Source organism: Parasteatoda tepidariorum, chromosome 2, assembly GCF_982258835.1.
Source record: "Parasteatoda tepidariorum strain Cologne lab strain chromosome 2, Ptep-v5.0, whole genome shotgun sequence".
Taxonomy (NCBI): domain Eukaryota; kingdom Metazoa; phylum Arthropoda; class Arachnida; order Araneae; family Theridiidae; genus Parasteatoda; species Parasteatoda tepidariorum.
The window spans coordinates 98,535,547-98,554,952 of record NC_141756.1 but is presented as its reverse complement, the minus strand read 5'-3'; the positions used below and the strand labels follow the sequence as shown (position 1 = coordinate 98,554,952).

General features: G+C 28.8%; 3 protein-coding genes and 2 long non-coding RNA genes across 5 annotated transcripts in view; 4 read left to right on the top strand and 1 right to left on the bottom strand.

The window, feature by feature from the left end:
• The first annotated feature begins 35 nt into the window (after nucleotides 1-35).
• On the top strand, nucleotides 36-4,073 carry LOC147815942 (uncharacterized). Its single transcript, XR_015431471.1, has 2 exons — nucleotides 36-363; nucleotides 1,442-4,073. It is a non-coding gene; the product is annotated as an uncharacterized LOC147815942 (long non-coding RNA).
• A 2,403-nt stretch (nucleotides 4,074-6,476) lies between these two features.
• On the bottom strand, nucleotides 6,477-8,924 carry LOC147815941 (uncharacterized). Its single transcript, XR_015431469.1, has 3 exons — nucleotides 8,648-8,924; nucleotides 8,291-8,337; nucleotides 6,477-6,661 (listed from the first exon to the last, which is right to left on the bottom strand). It is a non-coding gene; the product is annotated as an uncharacterized LOC147815941 (long non-coding RNA).
• LOC107442800 (calcineurin subunit B type 2) overlaps nucleotides 7,200-19,406 on the top strand; it is a 132,399-nt gene continuing 120,192 nt past the window's right edge. Inside the window, exon 1 of the mRNA XM_087157841.1 lies at nucleotides 7,200-7,216. Coding sequence (XP_087013967.1) covers nucleotides 7,215-7,216 — 2 coding nt within the window. The 5' untranslated portion in view covers nucleotides 7,200-7,214. The remainder of the gene's footprint in view (nucleotides 7,217-19,406) is intronic.
• On the top strand, nucleotides 14,512-17,214 carry LOC107438795 (uncharacterized). The gene has a single exon (XM_016051178.4). It carries the CDS (start codon nucleotides 14,736-14,738, stop codon nucleotides 15,948-15,950), a length of 1,215 nt encoding a protein of 404 aa, XP_015906664.1. The 5' UTR covers nucleotides 14,512-14,735; the 3' UTR covers nucleotides 15,951-17,214.
• dx (deltex E3 ubiquitin ligase) overlaps nucleotides 18,405-19,406 on the top strand; it is a 29,731-nt gene continuing 28,729 nt past the window's right edge. Inside the window, exon 1 of the mRNA XM_087157836.1 lies at nucleotides 18,405-18,576. Within this exon, the coding sequence (XP_087013962.1) occupies nucleotides 18,543-18,576 (34 nt within the window). The 5' untranslated portion in view covers nucleotides 18,405-18,542. The remainder of the gene's footprint in view (nucleotides 18,577-19,406) is intronic.

The following is a 19,406-nucleotide window of genomic DNA, read 5'->3' as shown; positions in this document are numbered from 1 at the left end:
CCAGATTGCGGTATGGATTAATACAGGGGGTAAGGAATTCTCACCTTTCCCGGGGGGCACGATTCCAAACCGTAATGTTCCCAATCCTTAAGACGGGGAATATGCAACTTTTTCCCTCTTTCTCGGGAATACGTGATTCTAAGCAATGACGTCAGAATAAAATAGGTTTGTGCGCATGTACCTCTTCTGGAAAAGTCGCGGTATGTTGATATACAGCTTCGAAATGTGCGAAGCTGAAATCGCCATGCCTGAAACAACTATTTATGTCATTTTCATTAAACAAAAGAAGAGAATCTGCTAATTAATTTCCTTGGTTGGAGTATCGACACATAAATTAAATAAAGAGTTCGTGAGTGATGCTAGGTAAGTCTAATTTTCTTAAGAGTACCCATGGTTCTTTTCGCGCCAAACTGTGAAGTTTTAACGCTTTTACTTTTGTTAGTTTTTCCTTTAAAAACCTTTCACAGATAGATACTAAGTGAAATTACGTTCAATATGTAAATAAACAGTTATGATAGGTATGTTGAATTATTAAAAATATATGTTCTTAGTAGTTATAGCTTTGGCTCCGTTACGAATATTATATTAAGTTATAGAATTTTTTATTTATATTACTTTATAAATTTTTATTGAATTTGAATTGTACTGTTATTAAGTATCCTTCCATTAACAGTCATATGCATAATTCATGTCATTGAGCAGCTCTAATGCGACGTAAATAAAGTACCTATTAATTATTAATCTCTTCTTAACAAAATATCGTGCATGATTTTAGTTTTCGGCATTATTTTTTCTAATCAGTTAATAATATAAATAATTGTATCTATTAATTTAATTTTAGTTGCATGGAGAAAATTTTTTAATAAACAATACATTTCTAGTAACAAAATATATAACATCTTACATCAGGCACATCTTAGTTTTAAAACACCTTTCAATTTCACAATGTATAGAAATAGATAATTTAATATTTGTTGTTACTATTATTTTTTGTTTTGTTGCTACAGAAGGAATTATGGTACTTATGTATTTCAGGTGCAATAAATAAGTAACAATTATAACACAAATAATTAACAGTAGTAATTATTTGTGGTGTTTAATTAAATGTGGATAATGGGAAACATAATAGAAAGATTGTGGTAATAGTGGTTTTCTGACTCCAAAGATTGATAATTAACAATATAATCCTTTTTAAAAATTGTTTCTAACAAAATATTCTTCAGTTTCCTTAGTGTCAAAAATATTTAAATTTTAATGTTATCAAATGTTATTAAAATTGTTTAAAAATCATGATTTATCCTAAATCGGTTCCTTATAGTAAGTACCTACCTAATTAAACATAGAATTTCTAGTAAATTAAGTTTGAGTACATTTATTCGTTAAACAGATACCCCTTCCATTGAATGCTTATGGCCTCACTTTCTTTTTTTTAAATTTTCAGCTACATTTATGCAGACAGCTTTCTATTTGATGAATGAGATGATTTTTCTACGGTAAAGAGGATTCTTATCCAGAAACTAATTTTGATATCTAAATTATGGACAGTGGCTAAGCTGAACTAAATATCACATGGCATCTTCAGTGAAAATCACCAGTGCAATTAAGACAATGACAAAGGCTAGTAATAGATCATTAAGCAAGGTTTTAACTGATCTTCCAAGTAACCTCTCTAGACCAGCGGCTGCTACTAACTATCATTTATCATAGGTTTCATAATATTTTACAATGCTCTACATTATTTATGGACATCTTAAGTCTTTCTTTTCTTTTTGAAAAAAAGAGCTGTGATAATAGACTGTAATTTATTGTACTTAAGGATTTTCATTTCTTAATATTTTGAAATTTCTGTTACCTTTATATTTTTCAAACAATTGATTAAAATATATATATGTAAAACCTGTATTCATGAAAATATCTTTGATAAATTACATTTTTTTGTAAAATAATCTCCATGCTTAAAATATCTTAGTATTATGCATTAAAATTTTGTGAAATATTATATTTAATCATATTTTATAAAAATAAAAAAATGCATTGATGTCTTAATCAATATTGTGTTAAAATAGTGGTCACATATAGTAGTAACTTAAACTAATTTCTTTGTCTGTGAAAATCATTGACTATTTTAACAATGCTCATTCGAAATTGCTGTAAAATTTATGCAAATATTTAAAAAATTAGATGAACAGTAAAGACATATTGAATTCAGATTGGACACTTGTTGAATTCAGTTGCATACAACAACGAGCCAGTTGCCCAGCACATTGCAGGTTCAAGTGAATTTGTTTTGTATGCATGCCTGTGCTTGATTGTATTCAGTTTTATATTATTTTAAAAACAAATGATCATGGATTTTATTCGTTTATTTGACATGCTGCGCTATTGATTTGAATTCTTTTTCTTAGTTGCTTGAAATTCACATAATTTGATATTCTACATAGCAAAATTTTTTCCTCGTTTTATCTGGTACATATGTTTTTTTAAAAACAAATAGGATTAATTTGTTTTGACATGCTTTAATGCATTGAAATTCACTTAATTTGATTTTAACTGTATATAGCAAATGTTTACCTCATTTTTTTATCTTGTATAATTTTTACAAACCATCCAAATCCAAAAAATATCCATTTGATTTTTCTACTATGCCTATCAGTCAGCTTACTAAAAGGCATATAATATATTAATTATTAGTCGAAGGGGAAAAATGCTATAGGGATAAAAAATTTTTACAATTATATTTGGCAGATCAAGTTAATTACTGCTAGTTTCTTATTTCCCTAGGTGTAGATAATTTTTTTTTTTTGGTCTGTATGCATTATTCAAGTGTTCTATGTTTGATCTGAGTAAGACCAGAAAAAAATTCAAGTTTTCTTAATACCCTTGATTCATAAAGTTATTGTTTTAATTGTACTATTTTTAATTATTGATTTCAATTCAATAAGTTATTGATTATTATTTCTTCAAAGCTTTGAGGTTTAAGTAAAGTTATTTCACCTGTGCATATTACAAAATGTTTAAGTTTATTATATTGTTTATAAAATAAGAGATCTCAGATGTGCTTTGAAATCAGTCCCCATTGATAATAATTGCAATTATTAAAATATATAATAATTTATTAAATTGTTATTATTTACATAATTAATTGTTATAGTCGACAGTAGCATTATTTAAACTTCATTTACAAATTCAAATTTATTCTGTTTCAAGTATTGAATAAATTTGTTAATTTTTATTTTCTGTTCTTTATGAGGATATAAGATTTTTTCTTCAGTAATATTATTAAAATTGTATTTCCAAAATTCTGTTTTCATCTAGTTTTCAACATTTATTTTAACTGCATTTTATGGTTTAGAATATTTTATGAAAAAGTATATTTACATTGTTTAGCAATTAGCTTTTTTTATAATTCTAGTATTACATGCTTTATAATAGTTTCATAATCCACAGTGGGTATTGAATATTGTTTTAGTGCTTTTGAAATAAAAATTATTTAGTTAAAAAACTAGGGTGCTTTTTTTCAGATTTTTTTTGCTATACATAACAAAGTTAATACCTGTTTTTGAAATGTAACTGAAAGCTTTCTAGCATTATGTTCTTTAATATAAGAATAAAATTAAATAATTTTTAATGGGCATTTTGGCAGCTTTTTCTTGAGGGATTATAAATATTTAGTTCACTGGAATTGTTCAATTTAAGGTTATCTTTCTAGAATTGTAGTTTTTATTCTATTTAATGAATTTGTTTTAATTTATAGCTCATAATGTAAATTTCACTGTCTAAGATCGGCAAGTCCTTTTTAATAAATTTTAAACTTTGTAAGTTAGGAATTCTGCAACAATTTTTGATTAAAAATATAACTTGACTTTATTATTCAACATATTTTATTTGTGCTAATGTTTTTTTCCTCCATGACCCTATCCTTACATTTTTTGGTCCCTGGTGATCTACAAAATAGCAAGTGTTAATTTTTGATTTCTGGTGGAAAAATATATAAAATGTAAGAAAGTTTAGATGAACAAACTTTATCCTGCCTTACCGAATAGAAACTCAGTTTTCCACAGCGTTTTTTTTTTTTTTCGAACTCTACAAATCTGTTTTTTTTTTTTTTTTTTTTAAACAATCCGTAATAGCATTCCATAATTTTTATGTTCTTTTCCTCTTTTATCAATTATGCAAAAACATGAAAAGCTTTCTAAGACTTAAAAATGTAAATTGGATGCAATCAAAATTTTTTTTTTTGTGTTTAATGAAAATAACTAACGTTTGTTAAAAGTAAATATTATAAATAAAAAATGTTTCGATTGAGTATAGATCTTGTATTTATCCTTTTTGAATCCTTTATTTTCATGTACTGTTGCTTTCATTGCATAAGTCTTAATTTAAGATCATCAGCACTAATAGCTTTTTTTTTTTAAAAAAAACTTGATATCTAAAAAAAACTGTTTAATGCCATGATTGTAGAATATCCTATTTTACTGGCTTACAACTTGCATCTTCACACGCTAAGTCACACTAGTCGAATTAATATATTTAAACCTATTGTTTTCAAAATTAACTTTAATTTTTTTGTTACACTTTTTATAAACATAAAATTTGTTCACTTAATAACTTTGTGTTAATAGTATCATATTATGGATTCACAAACTTTTGTTTCTTTCCAACTTAAATTTTAATTTAAAAAACCGTAATGTTCTATAGCCATTTCCTTTCTGATGAGATAATTAAATACATAAATTAATTTCAATCCTAACCAAAAAAATCTTAATAAATACTACAAATTCTTCTAATTACAAGGAAATATTAAATCTTTTTAAATCAATCTTTTGATTATTTTCTGCTGATATTTGGGTAGCTCTCTGCTATAAAGTGTAAATGGTAGACTATTAGTTTTCCCCCCCAGATATATGAATGAGTTATTTGTTCAAAATATATTTTGAAGATTATATTTCAGCTTAGTATAAGTTTGAAGTATTATTTGAAATAAATTTTTCATTAATCAACATTATGAAATATCATTCCCACGCTCGCAACTCTTACCAGTTACAAATGCAAAAAATTTTAATGCTTTGTCGTTCAACCTTAACCGTTTAATATTAATACCTGTAATGCTGTTACTATGAATAAAATTGGTCAAAGTTTCTGGTCTTTAAATAGGTTTCATATTGAGCAAGAAATTTGAAACTCATATTTTATATTCCCTCACTCATAATGAATGATTCAAAATATTTCAAACCTAAGTAACTATTATTTGTATAAAAACGGTGCACATGTTCTGCAAAACCAACTCAAAAACTAATATCAGTAAATTGGGACAAGTTTTTTAGTGCATAAAAATGAAAAAGCAAATTGGAAGCTTTAAAATATCCTATAGTGAGATACATATTTTAATTTATTTATGGGGAAAAAAAACTTCAGAAGCAACTAATGCTATTCAACACTTAATGCAAGGTTACACTCTTTTGACGTCGATTACTTTATACAGATAATTTTTTTAAAACGCACTGTTTTTTATTTCCCATCATGGTAATAGTTTAAGAAAATATTTTAACGTATTCACAGGAATAAACATCATAAGCAAAAAATGTTTATTTCAACATTCCCTAACTGAATGACATTCTTAAGACACCTTTAAACACATAAGAATCAATTACAAGTTAAAAAAGATATTCATAAGCAATTTTATTTTAAATTACTAAACCTAATTACTTCCTAAAACAATAATTTTCACACTTAAGAAATCTCTGACATAAATCTTTATGGATGTTATCTTATCACTATTTGAAAATAGCATATATGTACTGAGATTTACTAGTTTCAATCACAAATCTTCAGTGTTAATAGTGTAAGATTGTTAATTTTGTGCAACCAAACCTATCATTTTTATTTATTGTAATACAGCTGTATTATCTCATGTGTATAATTAAGAGAAAAAGTTTTTTAACTAAATTACTCCAGACTAGGTTAAGCTGTAATATCCATATGCCTACATTAATATATATGAAAATTAAACCTTTCCATTTTGAATATCAAACCTAAACAATTTGTTTATTTCTGTTCATGTACTTATTAAATGAGGGAGCATTAAAGTTCCCATTCTTGCAGTCCTTGTGCTGAAATATTTAAGAAATTATTTTACTTTTTTAATCATTTATTTTATTAATGTTTTTTATCTTATTGTTTATTTTAACATGTGTTAATTTATTTTTTATAAGTTTATTTCAATGTTAACTCAATTCATTAATTAAATATTTGAGAAATGTCTCAAGATTCTATTTCATTTCTTATATGCTTATTTGAATGTTTACTAAATTCAGTTTAACTTAAAAAACTATTGAGAAAGAAAAAAAGGTTGCAAGAAAAAAAATCAGATTTTTTACACATATTTATGAATACAAATGTAATTGTTAGTTGCAGCAATTGGTAAAATACCATAAATAAATGTAGGGTTTATTTAAGAATTAAAATAAAATGAGAAATCAATTAAATAAATTTTTATTTCTAAAAGCATTTGCAAAACATTTTTAGCACAAAATGGTATAAAAGACAGATATAAAAACCCTCTATAATATATACCTAGAACAAAATAACATTGTATCTGCTGTATAATAGAAGAAAGTCCCAAAGAAAATCTCAGACTCTACACAACACTTTTTCCAAGAATCTGAAACAAAAATCGTGCACTAACTTAAATTACTGTACATTTTAAAAATAAAATCACTTTGAAAACATCATAGCAACTGAATTTTTGACGAAAATTTTTCTACAAATTATGTATTAGATAAAACTATAGTTGGGGTTACGACAAAACCTTAAGTCAGAAGGTTAGCCTAATATCTAGGCTTTTTCAATAATAAAAAGTAAATTAAATCAACAGAAAACTTGCCCAGGAATAAAAAAAGTTTTTCAGAAATATTCTAAATATATATATGTATATACAAAGGAATTAATATAAGGAACGATTTAGAGATAGATATTTCAGATTTTAGTCTTCCATTTATGTGCATTATAAAATTACGGAAATGAAGCTTCAGAAAATGTAAAGCCTGTTTTAAATTATAGATAAACGCACAAATAAAGGGAATTCCTAAAAGCATGTCAAATCATTCCTTGGAATGTAAAAGCACATATTAAACATTCACAGCACAAGATAATTCTACTATATTTTACAATAAATTAATTCGCTGCAATATCCTTTAATTAAAAAAAACAACAACATCAGTTTGTATCTTAATTATACTTTTTGCATTTGATTATATGAAAAAAACTTTTAACACACATTTCCTAAGTACAGATTACATAATTTAATGATTTTATTGGGTATACATAATTGTTTATTAGAATTAATAAATTAAAAGTAGACAAATAAATTATTCCAATAACGAACAAACAATTACAATGTGCATGCACATTTCATTAATATATGTTAATACATATAATATTATCTTCCATCTTCACTACAAAATCATCTTTACTAGTTTATTTGTATCATAATCTGTTAACAAAATTTAGAGTACTGAAATAATTTTTACTTATACATTCTTATGGGAATATGAATAGTTTCTGATTTATATTTATTAGAGAAATAGTAAATTTTAAAGCACAACTTAATTTCATAATTTAAAAAGAAAAAAAATATTTGAAACTTAATTTTAATGTATAAAATTTGCAAACTTCTCCCTGTAGGTTTAAGCTATATCTCCTTGATAAACTCTGGATAGTATTGAAATCAACAGATATAGAACCGTCCGAAAAATCAGAGGTCTAAATACTGAAATATCAGATATCTGAAAATACTTATTGGTCGCCAAGACCATGGAACCAAGTTATAAGCTACAATATAACAACCAAGATATAAGCTACAATAATACACCTAGGTGAAAAAAATAAATATCTAGGTCATAATAATAACAATACATCCAGTAGTATACTGAAATCATTAACAATAACACAAAAAATTAAAATGATAACATTATGACTAAAACAATGATAAGTATCTTAAAAGGTGAAAAATATCATTCGGTACCAAAGATATTGACAGATGTTAAAATAACATAAATTATTAAGGTTGGAAAGCCTAGAAATTTATGATTAAATATTATATTATATATCATAAAAAAATTTTACTTTAAAGAAATCATTAGGCGTGTTAATTTAAACTAAATGAAAACTATCTAAGTAAAAAAAAATCTGAATGACAAACTTTTAATAATAAATTCTGATATTTTATAACTTGAGGGATAAGCAATAATAATTTTAAATATTAATGAAAAAAAACTTATAATTTAATTACCTCTTATGACTAAAACCAACCATTGCTCCTTCCATCTCCACCTGCATCTGAAAGGTAAACAAAACAAATAAAAAAAAAAGGATTTAATGCTTATTATTGCACGCTAAATAATAATAATGCTCTTTTAAATATATATATTTTATTATAATAAACATTCTATTCTGATTATTAATAATAAAACAGTCTTCTGTTTAAATAACATAGTTCTGAACCAAAACAACTGGTTTTATCAGTTGCTGCTGAAGTAATTTTTCTGTTTTTATAACAAAACTCCCATATATATCAAAATTAATGACGTGAACAAAATTTATAAGAGCAATTTAAATTTTAATATATATAATTATTCATGTAGCCTACATTAGTGCTATATCTACAGTAACTTCTCTTCCTGTTAGTAGTTTTATCTCTTTTTCTAAAGCATATAAACTTAAATTTAACAATTTGCACATGGATGTGCACAACAAAATTAAGCTATCTAAAAATTTACATATTGCAATTTAAAACTTTACGTTTTGGGGACATAACAGAAAAACGTAACAGCACAGCATTATTCAAACCTTTGAATACTGCATTACAGACACGTGTAACATTTAAGCAATGAATGCAGGGAAAAACTAATGGCACACACACTATAGCGATATACAGTCACTCCCAAAATTGAGTATATACAAACAGTTCACTTCGAAATTTGTGTGTAGAAGTTTGAAATTCTTAACAAAATAATTTAAAGTATTATAGATAAAAGTGCATATAGTTCCCTAACAAGATATCAGATAAAAATGTGAAATATTGAATTAGTACATATGAAAGAAATTTCAAAGACAGTAGAATACAAAAATGAGAATCACAGAATTGAGTATACACTTTTATTAAATGTCTATAACAATTAATTAGTACTTTGTAGCATATCCATTTGCTCGAATCACAGCTTGCAACCGTTTGGGCATTGATTCCACAAGAGTTTTTGTAGATGCCACTGAAATTTTGGCCCACTCTTCTTTCAAAACACTTTTCAAATGCTCCTTACTTGTAATGTGGTGTTCTTGAACAGCTTTCTCCAGCTGAGACCATAAATTTTCTATTACATTTATATCCGGGGACTGTGGTGGAGTATGTAGTTGCTGACGACAGTTATAGAGAAGCCACATCTTCACAATTTGAGCCGTATGCTTGGGATCGTTATCCTGTTGGAAGATGAAGTTCGATCCCAAACCTAGTTTCTGGGCGCTAGCTTTAAGATGATTCTTAAGAATGTTTAGATATAACATCTTGTCCATAATACCATCGATGAAGACAAGTTCTCCAACCCCTCCTGCAGCCATGCAACCCCAGACAAGGACAGATCCACCTCCGTATTTAACTGTCGGTTTTGTATTCTTAGGATCCAGCTGAGTGCAAGGTTGCCTCCATACTTTGCCACGGCCATCGCACCCAAAAAGGTTAAATTTGCTTTCGTCACTGAAAACTACTGATTTCCAAAAGTCTTGGGACTTTGAAATGTGATTCTTAGCAAATAAAAGTCTCTTCTTACGATTAACTTGACTTATTAACGGCTTTCGCCTAGGAACACGACCATTAAAACCTGCTTGTCGGAGAGTCCTGCGCACAGTTTCTGCAGAAACATTTCTCTGCATCACTAAACTTACAGATGCAGCAAGTTTTGGAGCACTGCTCATTGGATTTTTCTTGATACTGCGGAGAATCGCTCTTTTTGCTGTTTCACTGAGGATTTCTTTGCGTCCTCTTCCTGGAGTATTCGTCACTGTTCCAGTATTTTTGTATTTGTTAATGATCTTTTGAATACATCCATGACTTCTGCCAATCAAAGAAGCGATTTCTCGAAGTGATTTGCCTTCATTTGACCATCTAATAACCAAATTTCTTTCTTCTATTGACGTCTCCTTTCGATTGCCCATTTTGAATTAGTTTGTCACGAAAAATGTTAACTTAAATTAATTTAATAGAAAGTATGTTCATCAAGAGTCCATATAAATATTAATGAAAAAGATTTTAAATTAAAAGTGGTAGATACAAATCAATTTATTCTAGTGTATTCTCAATTTTGTGACACTCGTTTTTCCTTAGGTTATATCTCAAATTTTTTTTGCGCTAATTTTATTTCATTATTTTGGATATTTCGCAATCTTTTCTTAAAAATCTCTGTGCAGTATCATCTAAAAAAATTCCGATTCGTTCATACAAAATTTCAAATTTTTATACGCGAAATTCCAATCTAACACCTAGTGTATACGCAATTTTGGGAGTGACTGTATATGGGGTTTTAGATAAACAGTTAAAGCAAAACAATTAATTAAAATAGAAAATAATATTATAATATAATAATTAATATTATATTAATAAAATAATATTATTATTAATATAATATTAATTATTATAATATCAAAAGTGTCAAATCAAAATATTAGTTGTAATCACAAACAAAAGTTTAATGAAAATGATAAATTACTTACTTCACTGCATTATTAATTCATAGTTTCGCGTTCTCCAGTTTCAACGGAAAATAACAAATAATAATGGTTGTAAAGTTTTGCAGATTCCCGCCACAGCACAGCGTCACAAGACAGTACATGGCATGTTGCGCGCGCACAATTTTATTCTGACGTCATTGCTTAGAATCACGTATTCCCGAGAAAGAGGGAAAAAGTTGCATATTCCCCGTCTTAAGGATTGGGAACATTACGGTTTGGAATCGTGCTCCCGGGGGTGGATTTTAAAACGTAACATGCAATAGAAAAAACGAGACTGTGCTCCCTTCTCCAGCAACATTATTTTCTGTCATCCCCGCCGTACGTAAGCAGTGCCGACAGGAAAACGTTTTCGTGCTCGAGTGATACTGAAAACAGACACTTCTTAGTACCGTTGGTTTGGAAACGTATGTTAGATTGAAAAATTTTTGACTGCTCATAATGATGCTGCTATCTAGTGAAATATATGAGGCATAAAGGTTCCTCGCTTTTTCTCCAAACAGTACCGTAAATAAATGTCCCTTTTATGTGGCTCACACTTCGTTAAAAGGTTTTTAATTTTTCTTCATTAGGAAAAACTGAGCAAAATATACACATATATAAAAAAAAATTTTGAAATTGAAAATCCGAAGATCACCGAAGTCAAGCGTCATTGGCTGCGGTCAGTGTGCTGGTGGGAGACCACTTGGACCAGTCTGCGCAGGGACCGAGGGTGTGCGGTATTGGTCCTCGTTAAACTGTTCTACCGTAAAGTGCTCGACTTCACGTGCAAGTCGTCGGGCTACCGAAGCGGGGGCGCCATCCCTTCTGCAGAGGATCAAAATTGTGATGGCTTCGGCTCATCCTCAAGGATATTTTCCAGACCGTCGCCAATTGCCCATTGTGCAGCTCTAGTGTGACATAAATGTTTTTTCTTTCTTTTTTTTTTTAACTGAAGATCAGATATGAACGAGTTTAGTGTTGGCGATTGAAATGGGCTGTAGGTGGCGTAGAGCAGAACTCTCTACCTATGGCAACACTTCCCATGCTTTCCTCATTAGCGTGTGGAAAGTCATAGAGGAAGGAAGTGCGTTAGTTTCTCTCTTAATTTTCATATAAATTAAAATCTTTTTTAAGTAGGAAAACTATATGGAACTGAAAATTACATGAAGCATAGTTCTAAAGAAAAGTATCACGGAAATTTTAAAAAATACTTTTATTAAATAAAAAGGAAAAATTTTAAGAAAAGGCAAAATATCGTAGTACATTCCTATGGATGGTGTTTTCAATAGAAATGTAAACAATCTCGAGCTCGGCACCTACTCCAGTTCCGGTTATAAAGTTTACAGCTGCTTATACTACATGTTATTCTGATAGGCGATAGTTTCAAACGGATAATTTTGTTTTCAATGAAAGAAAGAAATTAGATAATTTCTGAGCTTAAATCTGCCATATATCATAAGATATTATAATGTTAATATGTAATTCTGGTGAGTTTGAAGTGAAAATTTGTTTTAGTTTTTTAGAGATATATTGTTAAAAAAGGTGACATGGTTGCTAGATTTCGAATAACGCTTTTTTGGCAGTCTTGATATGGCCTCTTTCCATAGGTTACTGTTTGTTCTTGTTGCAAGCTGTGCACCGTCTTACGTTAGTGTTAACCCTTTTAGCATTGTAAACACAAGTAATAAGTAATCAAATACATTGTCTGCGAGAATCTCAAAACACAATGATGCCAAATGGCTTTGAAGTACAACGGAAACAGTAACCCGGAATTTCAGGCGGTACCGAGCTAGCAGCGTTCCCTAGTGTAGAAAACATCATCCATACAACTCTCCCCAGATGGCGTATTCGAGTGTTGTGATCGTCAATTCTGAAATCTATTGATCATATTCTTTAAGAGGTGATATGAGTATTCGTTCTAAACATTATTTGAATATAAAAATTAGTAAGCTATTTATAATTGTACATTTCATGTTTGATTTGAATTACAAGCCTGTATATATTGTAGTATCTGATTAACAAAATTTGATTGTGATAGTTCATTATAATTATAAAATTAGATTTTACCTTAGATCCTTAACAAATTTTATATATATATATATATATATATATTGAGTCAAAATAAATGTCTTTAAATTTTTATTATTAGATTATCAGATCTTAATTTATTGAATTATTATTATTAATTTTCAGTTGTGAAGCATTCAATACAGTGATTCCAGAAACACTACAACTTACAAAAAAGATACTCCAGAAATCTATCATTTAAACAAATTTCAATGTTTAAAAAATAATTTCATTTAATATCACTTAAATGTTATAAAGAGCTAAAACTTTAAAATTTGCGTAACAACCAATTTAAAATTGGCATTATATTATAAATATATAGAACATTAAAATGCTTCATATTTCTTGCAATTAATCATTAGCTTAACTACAATCTAAGCGAGAAATAATTCAGTTAATCAAAAAAATGTTTGCTTTAGTTAGATGTAATGATCCGACAATAATACTACATAAATTAATGAAGGCATAATACATAACATATAATACATACTACGTAAGATAATACAAAATTAATTATCATGCATAAGATATTAAAATAGATACAAATAAAAAATATGCATACCGCATTACGGATGTCAGCAGTGAAGTGAGGCTGGAATTAAAGGTTAGCGAGTAAAAGCGTCATACTAAAGTGATATTTATAATAATTCATCAAGCAAATGCACCACTAAATATCCAGCATAGACATAAATGCCTTCGATCAGTAATGTTTTCTAAGCAGTATCTCACAAATAATAGGAAATGTAAACACGAAATCTAGAACTTTAATGTATGTAATGCATTTTATTCAAAATTGATATTATATTAAAATAAAATGTGATACATTCAAATTCTTCATATTTCTTGCAATTGATCATTTGTTTCAATACAAACTAAGTAAAGAACAATTTGGTTTATTAACAAAGAAAAGTTTGCTCTCAATAAAAATATCCATCTAAAAATAATGCCACATAAATTATAGAAAGAGCTACTAAATTAATTACCATGCAAAAGATATTAAAAAAAGATATGCAAATAATAAATGTCTGTGAGGAAAATATGCCTACTAAATAAAAGATTTCAGCTGTGAGGTAGCTGCAATTAATGGGTAGCTAGCAAAAGCGTCACACTTAGAGTCATTTTATATTAATTCAGCAACCAATGCATCACTAATATCTAGCATAGCTGTACATGCCTTTGGTATTTTTCCATTTCACAGACTCGGGCGATAAAATTGCCAGTGCAAACTTAAAATTTCTAATTTAGTCAGTAATTATTCAGTGCTAGGAAATTTTTAATAAATAAATTTTAATAAATAATAAACTTTTTCAATAAATAATAAGATAAAATATCCGAAATTACTTGCTCATGCAAAAGTAAAATCTCTTTGAATCAAAAAAAATATTGCAGACATTCTTGCAAATTTACTTCCACGAATATATGTGTTTCTTTGCTCATTCGTTTAATCACTCTGGCTCAAACTTCTCCACTATTTCTTACTCCTAAAATTCCGTCAACCAAGCTCTTGGTGATAGAATTTGGTTAGCAATCACCCATTTCAGCTGATTACCAAAGTAAAGCAATATTATTAAGTCCGGCAATCAAGACAAGAAAGGCGTTAAGGAAGCCTGAAGAAATACAAAAAGTGAAGAAATTTACTGCGCCCTCTATAAACTATTTAATGCGCTGAATCTACGCTTTTAAAATCAATACTAATATAACTGTAACTGCGATGCTGCTTCAATGAGACTAGGAAAATAAGAGTGCGTGATATTTATTAAAGAAAGAATGTTTTTGCATTAAGAGTGATTTATAGCAAGTATTAAACGCTTAATTATTATTTTCAATATCACTCTCACATGATTTTTTTTATTTGTTAAATTTTCCTTTGTTTTTGAGTTTTCGCTCCGAGTTATTTTTGCCATTTCATTATGGAGACAGTACCACATGGCATAGGTGTACAAAATAGGTACGCCTTATTCTACGACGAGTGTTTGGACCCGCTAGAAATTTTAAAGCAGACTGAAGAACAGAAGTCTAAGAAAAAGACCGAAAAACCTGTAAAAAAAGCAGCTAAGACGTCGCCACCTGCCCCCCTAAAAAAGCCAACGGAGACTGTTGCTACCAAAGCTGTGAAAATACAAGACCAGGATAGTGCATCTAAACCGAGAGGTAAACCTGCTCTACAGTCAAAAGTGTCAAATCAAAATGATTTTAGAGAAAATGTCAGAAACAGAGATGATAATTATTTCGGTGCTGAGACCAGGGAGAGAGAAGGAGGCAACAGCGAATTTCGACGAGGTCGTGGAGGATTTCGAGGAGCACGCGGCGGGGATGCAGGAGGTGGACGCAGAGGAAGAGGATTTTTTCCAAATTCTGATAACAGGAACCGACGTGTTTTCGATCGGAAAAGTGGAAGCGACAAATCTGGAGTGAAATCCGTTGAGAAACGTGATGGTGCTGGCTCTAACAACTGGGGTGACATCAGGAGTGATATCAATCAGAGAAGAGATGGTGGTTGGGATGATGAATTTGAAGGTGAACCACCTCGTCAAGAGTTAGGAGGCAACGTAGGAGAGGATACTGAATTTGGAAAAGTTGAAGAAGGGCTCAAAAATGATTCTCTTGATAACTCAGAAACAAAAGAAAATGATCAAATTACTGAAGAAGAACAACAAATTCAAGATGCCATGAAGGAGATGACTTTGGACGAGTGGAAGAAAGAGCAGGAAGCCAAGCGTGTCGTACCAAAGTACAACTTGCGTAAACCAGGAGAAGGTGAAGATGAAAAGCAATGGAAGAAAGGATATGTCTTGAAGAAGAAGCCTAAAGAAGATGATGAGGAAGAAGAAGAGGATGACGAAGATGATGAGTATGCTCGCCGTGGCCCTCAGAAGGTTCTTTTGGATATTCAGTTCAACTACGCTGATTCAAGACGTGGTAATAGAGGAAGAGGTCGCGGTGGCAGAGGAGGCCCGAGAAGTGGCCCACGTGATAATGCCAACAGAGATTCTCCACGTGAGGATCGTCCTCCTCGTGATGGTAGAGGTGGTCGCGGCGGTGGTGGTCCAAAAGTGAGAGGTGGACAACAAGCTGCACCACGTGTTGATGATTTCAACGACTTTCCATCATTAGTCAATGCTTAAGGTAAGGATGTTGATTTAATTAGCATTCCTTGCTGGCATTTGTTTCAATTATGGCACCAGTCATGGAATGTTTCTACGTAAAAGATCATGCAGTTGACTGTACACTGTTGTGTATGGCTTATTAGGTATTTGAACTCTCATGCTGGTTTTTGGAATTTTACTGTGGACATTTTTAAGCTTTTTTTGGACAATTTACTGAACAGTTTTGAAAATCTAGATTTTTTTTTCCTGTTTATTCAAGTTTTATTAATATTCACATTGCCTGTATCCTTATGTACTTAACCAAATTAACAATAATGAATTTTTCGTCATGTGTTAATTTTTTGTTGTTGCATATATTATAAATTGCTACTGTTAATTATTAATTTTGACTTTTGTTGACTAACCTATTCTAGTTGAGTTTACTTTATAGAATCCACTGATAAAAGAAATTCTGTGCCTAATGGAAAATTAAAGGTATGATTAGCTATTAAGATTATATATTTTTTTAATAAAAATTAACTATCTTCTGTTAACTGTACCAATATATTCTGACTATTTTCATGTATCTTCAGAAAAGTAATATTTTCTTGAAAGAAAGTATAATATTTTCTTCATTTAGTTTAATAACTTTTTGTACTTGCTCAGTAAGATATAATTTTTGGTAGTTTGGTCCAAGTAAATTTTGGACTATTTTTTATTGATAGCCATTTTCTTTTGTGTTCAGAGGAAAAAAAGTTAATAGACTGTTGAATTTATTTGAGTCTGGTTATCTAAGGGTACTTATTTTTGCTTAATTTCAAGATATAAACTTATTTTTTTCATGGAGTTTAATAATCTATTATTTTTTTTATTCTTAGTAAAAGTGCTGATAATTTTTTCATATTCATTTAAACTAGAATGGTGCTTATCCTGTCAATTATAAGTATTAAGTTTTGATGTATTTAAGAATTAACTTGGTTGTAATTAGTAATATTTCTTTTTTATTTCAAACTATACATTTTTCTTATGTATAACGACTTGAAATTCTATGGTAGAAGTTTTGTGGGCGTTTAAAGAAATTATATGTTCATAAAGTTGCACTTGTCTCATATTTTTTAATAACAGATCAAGTTTATTGTGTACTCGATCAACAAAATAATTTTGTTTTATAATTTGCTTCACAGTTGTTTATTACCTGATCATATTTATGCTGTAGGATTTCTTCATTGGCTTGTCAATTCATTGTTTTGTGTCAAAAATAGCTTTAATTGTTCTTTTAATAAAGATATTCCAAAACCCAGTATATCTGTTATATTATTCCAATATATATTTTTTTTTAATTAAGTCTTTTGCAATTTCTTAGCTTTTCAAAAATTCCATCCAATTTAAATATGTTTCTTATAACTACTATCTAAGGCAGAGATGCATGAGCCTTTTAAATAATATAAGATTTAAAAAAAAGTACTAGTTTAGTCTCAAAGTATCAGGTTGTGATAAGTTCAATTTATTTATAGGTTCAGAGTTTGCAGTGAAATGTAATTATTTGTAGATAAACTATTGGTGAATGAGGAAATTCGCTTGTGGATAACATTGAAAGAGAAAATTCTAAAATTTTAGCAACAGTAATCACGCTAATGTAATACTGTATGTTATTGAAAGTTTGCTTTTAAGATAAATGTAAAATTATGTTCCCTTACATATGAATTGATACAATTTGCTTAATATCTATATTTCTCTTATGTGTCACCATAAACTGTCTAGGTTTTTTTGAGAGATACCTATTTTGTGAAAATTTAGGCATAATTTGTGAAATTTAAATATATTTAAAAAAAAACACAAATATGCTAAAATAAGAAGATATTTAATTATTTTTCGAAAATATGTTAAAAGTAATTTGTGAAACTACCGTTTTTCCTAAAATTTAATTTGTGAAAGTACCACTAAGCTGCAGTAAATTTGCCCTGGACAGGCCCCTGAATAATGAATAATTATATGTCAAGTAGTCCTTAGGATAATTTTGTATTTTTCTTTTATAGAAATAAATCTTAGCTGCAAAGTAATTATAGTGGCACCCTGATTTAATGTATTTGTCAGATTAACTTAAAAAAGAAAACTTAGCAGAATGATGTAAAATCCGGATAAAAAAAAATTTAGGTACATTTTTTACAAATTGACAGTAATATGAACTACAAGAAAAAATGTGTAAACTTTACAGGTATTCTGTTATTAAATACAATTATAATTATATCCTTTAAGACTTACTATTGTTTGCAAATTTACTTTATTGTTTGCATTCACAAATGTTTTAGAGATTTTATGCTTTCAAACTCTTGATTAGTAGAATTAGAATATTAAAATACAGTTGTGCTGTGCTTTCGACTTTTTATGTGAAAGGTAACCAAGTTTGTTGCCAAATTTAGCTAGTAATGTGGTAAGTATATTTGTTTAGATTTATTCACATTAATTATTTTCATCTACATGGGAGCAAAGGATTAATTATTGACTTGTAACTTATTCGAATTACTTTCAAACAATTTATGAGGTTCCCACATTTCTAAGATTACAGCATTATGTTAAAACTTCTACTGAGACAGATGCACAATCAGAGATACTGCATTGCCTTGGTCAAAGATGCCCGAAAATTCTTGCTCATCTCTGATGCAAGGTATATCTGATTTTGTTTATTTCTGAAAATTTTTCTTCTATTTGGTTGAGATTTATTTAGTTAGTATATTTATTTATTTTTTCATGTGTGATGCTTATAATTTTCGTTTCTAGATAGGTCATTTTGAGTAAGTAATGTAGCATAGCTGCAATTTTTTTAGCTTTTTATTGACATATAACTGCTATATATATATTTAATATTTTTGCACTTAGTTTTTCATGTTAGGTTAAATAATTTGATAGTTAAACCAGTGTTTTTAGAAGGACGTCCTGCCCTTTCTTTTTTATTTTATAACCCTCCTTTTTTTAGTAAAAAGGAATCTTTAAATGTTCAAACTACAAGCTTTTCTATTTTAAAAATAAGTGATTGTTTGAAATACGTTAAATAGTCTAAGAGGTTAATTTAAAAATTGTTGAGGATCAAATTCATTTAACATTACAAATTTTGCCAATTTTTACAGTGTTCTAAGTGAGTGTCTTTTTTTGAGAGGAAGCACTCTGCCCTTTTTTATTTCTAGGCAGAACTCTAAACAGTGCACAGTTGAAATAATTTCATTGTTGAAATTTCACATTCCTGAACTTGAAGAATTATAAGTAACAAAATCGGACTTTAAAAGTACTTTTCTTTTTTTCCTTTCAATTATATTGATGGCTTTTTAAGTGAAATCAAAAAAATTTGTGCATAATTTTAGAATTAAGCTAGTTCCATGTAAAATTTAACAATTTCTTCTATTTGTTAATAGTTTAAACATTTTTGAATTGTAAGTTGTGCAATTTTAAAAACAAATGCAAAATTTGAACGTAATTGTTTGAATACCAGTGGAGTTATTC

Coding starts and splice junctions, on each gene's coding strand:
- LOC107438795 (XM_016051178.4), top strand. CDS start 14,736: ATGGAGACAGTACCACATGGCATAGGTGTACAAAATAGGTACGCCTTA.